Source organism: Brassica napus, chromosome C6 (assembly GCF_020379485.1).
Source record: "Brassica napus cultivar Da-Ae chromosome C6, Da-Ae, whole genome shotgun sequence".
Taxonomy (NCBI): domain Eukaryota; kingdom Viridiplantae; phylum Streptophyta; class Magnoliopsida; order Brassicales; family Brassicaceae; genus Brassica; species Brassica napus.
Window position 1 is genome coordinate 40,638,258 of NC_063449.1, and position 8,548 is coordinate 40,646,805.

General features: G+C 41.5%; 1 protein-coding gene across 1 annotated transcript; it reads right to left on the reverse strand.

Annotated features, from left to right (window-relative positions):
• Window positions 1–53: 53 nt before the first annotated feature.
• LOC106406170 (conserved oligomeric Golgi complex subunit 5) lies at window positions 54–3,691 on the reverse strand. The gene is made up of 3 exons (XM_013846778.3): window positions 2,459–3,691; window positions 1,219–1,692; window positions 54–1,144 (listed from the first exon to the last, which is right to left on the reverse strand). Exons 1-3 carry the CDS (start codon window positions 3,539–3,541, stop codon window positions 224–226), a joined length of 2,478 nt encoding a protein of 825 aa, XP_013702232.2. The 5' UTR covers window positions 3,542–3,691; the 3' UTR covers window positions 54–223.
• Between the last annotated feature and the right edge of the window lie 4,857 nt (window positions 3,692–8,548).

Consider the following 8,548-nt stretch of genomic DNA (forward strand, 5'->3'; position numbering starts at 1 on the left):
CTTTAATACTATGATGTTAACATAAAAAAACACAGAAGCAAGAACTTCTTCAAAAGAAACAAAAGAACTCAATAGAAGACACTAGCCATGTCGTGATGTTTGAAGATAGGTATTGTCACTATTAACTGTAAGAAAACTCCTTGAGACACCCAAAACATGTTATTGATTCAACCAAAGGGAGAGCTCTTAAGAGCCTTGAAGAATGAAACAAAGCACATGGAGCTTATAAGTTTCCTTCTGTCAAAGAAGAACCAATCTGAAGCATTAGAGGATAAACTGGACTAAACTCTTTGTCCCCTCTCGACCTGATCTTCACTGCATAATCATCCAAAGTCGCTTTTATCCCCTTCCAGATCTGATCCTCTTTCTGGTTATCAAGCCACAGCGAGTACTGTTTAGCACTCAGTCTGTTCTTCTGCATCGGTGACTCTAACTCGTCTGGGCCTCTCGTGTAGAGATGATGCAGGACGATGCTAGGTGGTAGATCCTGGATGAGAGGAGATGATCCCATTTCAGATGTTTCCAAGAATATGAATGGCCTAAACGCTCTTAGAGCTCTGTACGGTGCACCGAGCTGCTCCACAGGGAACAGATTCTGTCCCACCGCGAGTTCCAGCTCCGCCATGTCTCTAGCCATCCTGAGTTTTCCCCATTCTGATAGTGGTCGCACCAGGGAAGCATGCCTGATGTAGAAGATCAAAACCCTCGAAGCCATCTGTCTAGCGAGTCTAGTGCAGATCGATTCTGTCCCTGGGGTGTTCGCGCTCGCTGCGGAAGGCAACAGTCTAGATAGGAACTCTCTGCGGAAGTGAAGAATCGATCTCTGCAGCTCCTCCATGTATGGGGAAGTGTTGTTGTCCAAGGCAGCATCATCAACACCGAAGTTTTGGTCGTGGATCTGAAGAATGCACGACTCGAGCTGGTCTCGCATTGCTTTAAACAGAGGTGTAACTGGCTCGCATGCCGCAGCGTATATCGCGCCCAGATGAGGAGACAATACATCAGCGGCGATACTGGGAAGGTCAGCTACCATGGATGAGATGTGCGTGTGGATTCCTTGCAGATGCTGGCATAATGTGAAGTTCCTGATCTGTGTTGAAGTTGCTGGACCTGTTATCTGGCGCGTCTCAGGGCCTGTAGAGATCTGCCATATACATGTAGCTGTGTTAACACATGTACATTTGAAGCATTAGAGGAGAGAAAAGAAGCTTAGCATACCTGGCACTCAGCTCGTTGAGCAAGGTTACTAAGGGCTTTGCCTATCTCACGCAAAACTAGAAGAGTCAAACGACCATCTGGATGAACAGCCTCAATCTCGTCTTGAATGTGTGATAGCACCTGTGAGATCTGTTCTTTGGAAGGTAAACTCCCACGGCTCGACATAGGGAATATAGAGTTCACAAGATCTGACAACCGTCCGAAGCATAGTGATAAGAAAGCAGTCTGGAATATTGCAATGCACGAAACCATTTGTTCTTTCCTCTCTGAATTAACCGCAGGTAACACTCCTTTCACATCGGTGTCGCGAGCGATCCTTTCGAGGAGATTTTCTATCATAGACACGAGCTTTGGATATCCCATGGTGAATATTTCTTTCACGAAACTCGAAGCTGTGAATGCAGACTTCATTTGGCTAGTAAACGCCTTCACAAGTGCATCCCAGACTCTGTCTGTTAGCATAGAATCACCTTCCTGTCGCATATAAACACTTCATATCAGTAATAAAACCTCAAAATAAAGGCTGGAATCTAATTTAACCAATATCCCCCCTGAATCACGAAAACACATACCAAAGGCTTCATTTTTATGCAAAACATGGAAGAATGATAAACTAAAGTTGATCAAGCATCAATCATGCTCTCTCAAGGTGACAAGAATCATCTCATCCACATCCATTAACACTATATCTCTTTCTCTCAGTTACCTAATGCAGCTTAAACTAACGAGTAAACTCTGAGAGCCTAAGTTTCCAGTGAAATTCAAGAAGTTCCTTAAACCTTGAATCTTAAACCCTGACATCACAAAAATCACATACCAAAAACTTCATTTTTATGCAGAAACATGGAAGGATCCTTAACAAAAGTTGATCAACACCAGTCATGCTCGCTAAATATAACAAGATGCATCGCATCCACATCCAAGACACTCTCTCTTTCTCTCAATCACCTAATGCAGCTTAAATTAACGAGTAAACTCTGAGAGCATAAGTTTCCAGTAAATTCAAGAAGTTCCTTATACCTTAAATCTAACCCTGACATCACAAAAACACTACTAAAGGCTTCATTTTTATGCAAAAACATGGAATAATGAATAATCATCTACTAACATTGACCAAACACCAATCCTGCTCGCTAAATGTGACAAGAATCTTCTCATCCACATCCAAGAACACTCTCTTTCCGTCAATTACCTAATGCAGCTTAAACTAACGAGTAAAAACTCAAGAAGTTCCTTATACCTTGATGACTTCGTCAAGAAGAAGCACATGAGTAAAAGGATCTCTCTTCTTCGACAGCACACGCTGCAAATGCCACACAGCCTTTACAAGCGCATACAACTGATCCATACAACTCCCCATCCTCTGCCAAAGCGCCTCCCTAACCTTCCCTCCACCACCAATGTGCGGCGCCCCGCTAGACCTAATCCCTCCAGGCCCAAAACCACCGCCACCAGGCCCAGAAGAAATCGCTTTCATGTCCATCGCAACGCCTACGCTCTTCACAGCCATGGCCTTGTACTTGTTCACCACTTGATCAACCGTAACCTTAAGCTCCCCAAGGTTATAGAAAACCTGCAACCCAGTCCCAACCTCGGCTTGATTCAGCCCTTCCACGCCTCTCTCCAACACCTTCATGGCTTCAGATCTCAGCTTCTCCCCAATCTCCTTGACGAACTTGATCTCCTCGTCGATGACTTCGATCCCGAAGAGGTCGTACTCTCTACACATCGTCAAGATCTCGAAATGGAGCTGCGCGGCTTTCGTGAGATCGATCTTCTCCGGATCGGATCCATCCGTTAGATCGCGGAGCTTCTTGGAGAGGCGCAGCGCGCGGACGGAGTGGGAGAGGAGCTCGGAAGCGGAGTGGAGGTTCGAGAGCTGAGTAGATTTGGATTTGATTGATCGCACGGGCTCGGAGAGATCGGATCGGATGCGGCGGATGGAGGATTGGAGGGAGGAGACGGAGGAGCGGAGGGAGGAGAGGGAGATCTCGGCGTGGGAGAGGGAGGAGAGCTGGGAGAGGAGCTCGGGGTGGCGGGAGACGACGTCGCTGCGGAGCTGGGAGTCGAGGAGGCGGATGGCTTGGTGGAGACGCTCGGCGGTGGAGGCGGGGGATCCGGAGGCGAGCGCGGCGGAGGAGAAGGAGGAGGAGGAGAAGGATGGGGAGAGGAATGGGGCGAGGACGGGGTCGTTGGCGAAGGAGTCTAGCGGTGAAGATGATGAAGACGGTGGTGAGGGTCCGGAAGGAGGAGGGTTTTTGAAGGTTGAGAGACGCTGAAGAGAAGGTGACGATGATGGGGAAGGAGGAGGAACTGCCATCATCTCTCTCTCGCCAGTAATTTTTTTTTTTTTTAGTACACTGGAGTTGCAATTGAACAGAGTATCGATCCAAGTGCACTACCGGCGGAATACATTGATTTGCGAACTTTGTATTTTAATTTTGGGGATTGTTTATTTAATTGAATCATGAAATCATATAATGGAATTTGGAGTTGATCCCTCAGCTAGGCAGGGATGTTAACTACAGGGTCAGGGGTAGGGGTGGGCGGATATCCGTTCGGGTTCGGGTCAGGTATTTCGGATTTTCGGGTATTTCGGTAAAGGGATATAATATCCGTTCGGGTATTTTTAGATTTCGGATCGGGTTCGGGTATTTATAGATCGGGTTCGGATATTTCCGGGTATACCCGATATCCGGTTTCTATTACAAAAAAAAATTATCTTTTTTAGTTGGTACCTAACAAACATACTCTTAAACTTTCCTGATAATGCAATTGTCGATAAAATCAAAAGTGAACTGTAGAAAACAGAAACAAACAACTCGTTTGACAAAAAAAAAAAAAACAACTCGAAACAAATAATCTTAGTCTCCTGGTTCAAGCAAACAAACCGAATCAAACAAACTAGTAAAGACTTCCTTGTATCCTTCACAACTTCATTCTGTTACACAAACAAAAACAAAGTTATACAAGATAGAAGAGTGAACAACATAGCACGAGTTCATGTTTCTTTTGTGATCAAAATTATACCTTCAAACCCGATGTCCATAACTTGATATTATCTTATCTTTCAGTCAACTTGGTGCTGATTCTGAGGTTCATACTCTGCAAAATATTCAGCAGACAACAAAATAAAATTGTTAAGTTACAGAACAAAGGGAAACAAAGCACTAAACAATAAATTTACAAACCTCTTTGAAACTTATCATCTGATTCAACATCTGCTAGTAGCTGAGTATTTGTGAGAACCTTTGATTCAAATTTAATGTCCTGCTTCAGCCATTGATTTGTACAAATCAAAACCTCAACCATGTAGTGAGTTAAACAACTCCTATAAGGTTCTATTATCCTGCCACTAGTGCTGAATGCACTTTCAGAGGCAACTGAAGAAACTTGCATCGCTAATACATCTCGAGCTATTTGTGATAGGATTGGGTACTTGCCACTGTTGACTTTCCACCATGAGAGCACATCATAATCAGTTCCCACCTCAACGTCAGCCTTAAGATAAGCGTCTAACTCATTTAGATCTCTCACACCAATCTCCTTTAACATATTGTTATACCTTCTATCTATTCTATTGTAACCGATTTCATGCTCAACAAAGTCCATTCTGTCTGTTGCATGCTCTTGAGTAGACTGAGATGACTGTGTAGACTGAGACTGAGAAGCTTGTTTGCTTGCTTCTGCATGTTTTCCGTGTCTCTCACTATACTCAGTGAATAAGTCACTCATAATAGTCATCACAGAGTCGTGGAGCAGCTTGGACTCTATAGTATCTTCCCCATAAAGCTCCTCAAAACACATCTTTGTATATTTCATCTTCCTACTTGGATCAAACACGGTAGCCACAACCAGCATCTTGTTTATGTTCTTCATCCCATCCCAATACTTATCAAACTTCCTACACATCTCCTCAACCTTTAGTTTCAGCTCATTATCATAGCTAATACAAAGAATCTTCAGGTTTGATGCTATGTTAACTATCTCGCCATAACACTTGTGGGCATTTAGAGTTGTCGAAGCTGAGACGGTTAACGTGGGATTATAGATGATATTGAGGAACTTTTCTAACCTTTCTACTGCACGCCAATCATCCATGCTAGGAGGTCCAATTCTCTTTTTGCCACTGTCCATCTCCATGAAATGATCATTGTATGGTTTGTCCTCAAATCCCATCTTATCAAATGCAACCTTGAACTTAAGAGCCCTTTGCAACATTAAGAATGTAGAATTCCACCTAGTTTTAACATCTAATGGCAAACTTCCTCTTTGCATTCTACCTGATTCAACCTTTAGCTCAAAAGTCTTCTGCTTATTTGTTCCTGATCTAACATAGGCAATAGCATTGCGGATTGCAGTAACACTTGCATCTGCTTCCCCTAATCCTTCCCTCACAATCAAATTAATAATGTGAGCAGCACACCTCATATGCATAAACTCTGCTTTCATGACAAATGCTTCATCCGAGAGAAGAGAAAAATCATGTTCAAAATGCATCAAACCATTACTATTAGCTGTAGCATTGTCTACTGTCACGTAGAAAACCTTCTCTATTCCCCACTCAGCTAGGCATTCTAGAAGGACAGATGATATGGTTTTACCTTTGTGATCAGTGACATACTTAAAACCGATGATCAGTTTCTTCAAGCGCCAGGTTACATCAATGTAGTGGGCTGTTATAACCATATAGCTACAACCTGCAAAACAATTAAAAAAAATGTCTGAGAATCCAATGATCATTTATTTTTTACTAAGAAACATTACCTGTCACTTGTGAAACCCATATGTCTGTGGTCAGTGATACTCTTTGCTTGTTAGATTGAAACCATTTTTTAAGAGCTTCCTTTCTCTTAGTATACATCTCCACAATTTTCCTTGACACTGTCTTTCTTGATTGGGGGTCATACGAATTCACCTAAACACAAACCATAAACATAACATATATTATTACTAGTACATTTAATCCGCAAACACATAAGTAAAAAGAGTTGCTTGTCACTTACCTTATCACAAAAGTGTTTCCATCCTACACTCTCTGTAAAAGAGAGTGGCAACTCTGAAATTACAATCATTTCGTTTGTTGCTTCCCTAAAAACAGTCTCTGGAACTTTGAAACTCTTCAGACCACCTTCTTTATTTAATCTATGCTGGCTTTTACCATGATCTTGACCATCTTGCCATGCCTTGTACTGCTTACAGCTCTGGAGATGATTGCGCAAGTTTGTTGTTCCAGACTTTGTTGGACATGTGAAATGTTTCAGACAATAGTTGCACATGCATTTGTCTCTGTTGTCTTCTAGCCTTTTGAAATGACTCCAGACATCAGACCTTGTGGGGAGTACACGTTTCCCTCTATTTGATTCATTGTAGTCTTCAGCTGAACCACTCTGTTTCCTTTTGCCTCTTTGATCACTATCTGGAGTCATGAACTCATCTTCATCTTCATATGACCCTCGGTTAACATTTTTTTCAATGGGAGGTGATGATGAACCCATCTGCTCATCAGAAACCAAAAAAAGTGATTACAAAAACAAACTTGTGATGATGAACCAAAGCAAGGAAAAAAAAAGTATCATATTAACTTCTCTGCTCATCGATATCACAAGTAAATCAATATGATGATTATCAAAACATGATGATTATCAAAACATGAAACTCGATCTTCCACGCTTTAACTTGTTTAACATCGAAACTGAATCTCTCTAACACTAACTTTAACTTCTTTACCATCGAATCTCACTTAATTTAACTTCTAATCATCATACAAACATAATATAACTTAAGAAATCAAACAAATTCAATCAAACAAACTTTATCAAACAGAAATTTTTTTTTGGAAATTACCTGTGATTGTCTTCTCGACGTCGCAGAGTGAGATGTCGAAGAGGGCAGAGTATATTGGGTTTCCAGTTTTGATGATTAAAAAAAGGAAATAGGAGTGATTAAGGGAAATCAACGGGTTGAGAGAATCTGGGAATCGCAAATGTCGGGAACTCTAAACGGCTCGATAGATTTTGGGAAAGGGAATAAAAACAGGCTTAGGCTTATATAATTTCGGGTATGTTCGGGTGGTTTCGGTTATCGGGTAATACCCGATCGGGTTCGGTTATCCGGAATTGGTGAAGATGATAACCGATCGGGTATTTGACACTACCCAAACCCGAACCGAACCGCTTACTTCGGGTCGGGTTCGGGTTCGGGTTCGGGTATCGGTTATAATGCCCACACCTAGTTAGGGGCCAATCATCTTTTGTTTATTATAAGCTCAGCCCTATTTTAACTCAGTCTTATTTTAACCCTATTGTAATCAAGGGTTAGGGCTGGTACCAAGGTTAGTTCATTTAATTGAAAAAAATATTTCGTTTATTTTTATTTTTAAATTTTGAAAGATAAAACTAGAAAAAATTAAGATATGATATGATTCTTTCCTCCAATTTGTTGAGCATCAAAATCAAAAGTTTTCCTCCCAAAATCGAGTTTTTGCTCCACAACTAAGAATAAAGTTTTTCCGTCAAAAAACAAAAATTGTGTTTTTTTTCCGCCAAAACCTAATTTGAGTTTTTCCACCAGAACCACAAAATCAAGTTTTCCTGCCAAAACCGCAAAATCGAGTTTTCCCGTAAAAACCGCAAAATCGAGTTTTCCTGTCAAAACCGGCAAATCGAGTTTTCCCGCCAAAACTGTAAAATCATGTTTTCCCGCCGAAACAACAAAATCAAGTTTTCTGCCGAAACCAGCAAATCTGGTTTTCCCGCCGAAACCGAAAAATCTAGTTTTTCCCTTTAAAACCGCAAAATCAAGTTTTTCCGCCAAAACCGCAAAATCGAGTTTTTCAGCCAAAACCGCAAAAACGAGTTTTCCCGCCGAAACCGGCAAATCGAGTTTTCCCGCCAAAACTACAAAATCGCGTTTTCCCGCCGAAACAGCAAAAACGAGTTTTCCGCCGAAACCGGCAAATCGGGTTTTCCCGCCGAAACCGCAAAATCGAGTTTTTCCTCCAAAACTAAAACCGCAATATCGAGTTTTCCCTCCAAAACCGGCAAACCAAATTTTCCCGCCAAAACCGTGAAATTGAGTTTTACGGGGTTTTCAGAAAAACTTAATTTTACGTTTTCACGGGAAAATTCAATTTTGAGGTTTTAGCGAAAAACTCGATTTTGATTTTTTGGCTGGAAAACCCGATTTTGAAGTTTTGACAAAAAACTTGATTTTGCATTTTTGGAGGGAAAACTCGATTTTGTTGTTTTAGTTGAAAACTCGATTTTGCGGTTTCGACAAAAAATTTCGTTCTTTAGTTTTTGGCGAGAAAACTCGACTTTAAGTTTTT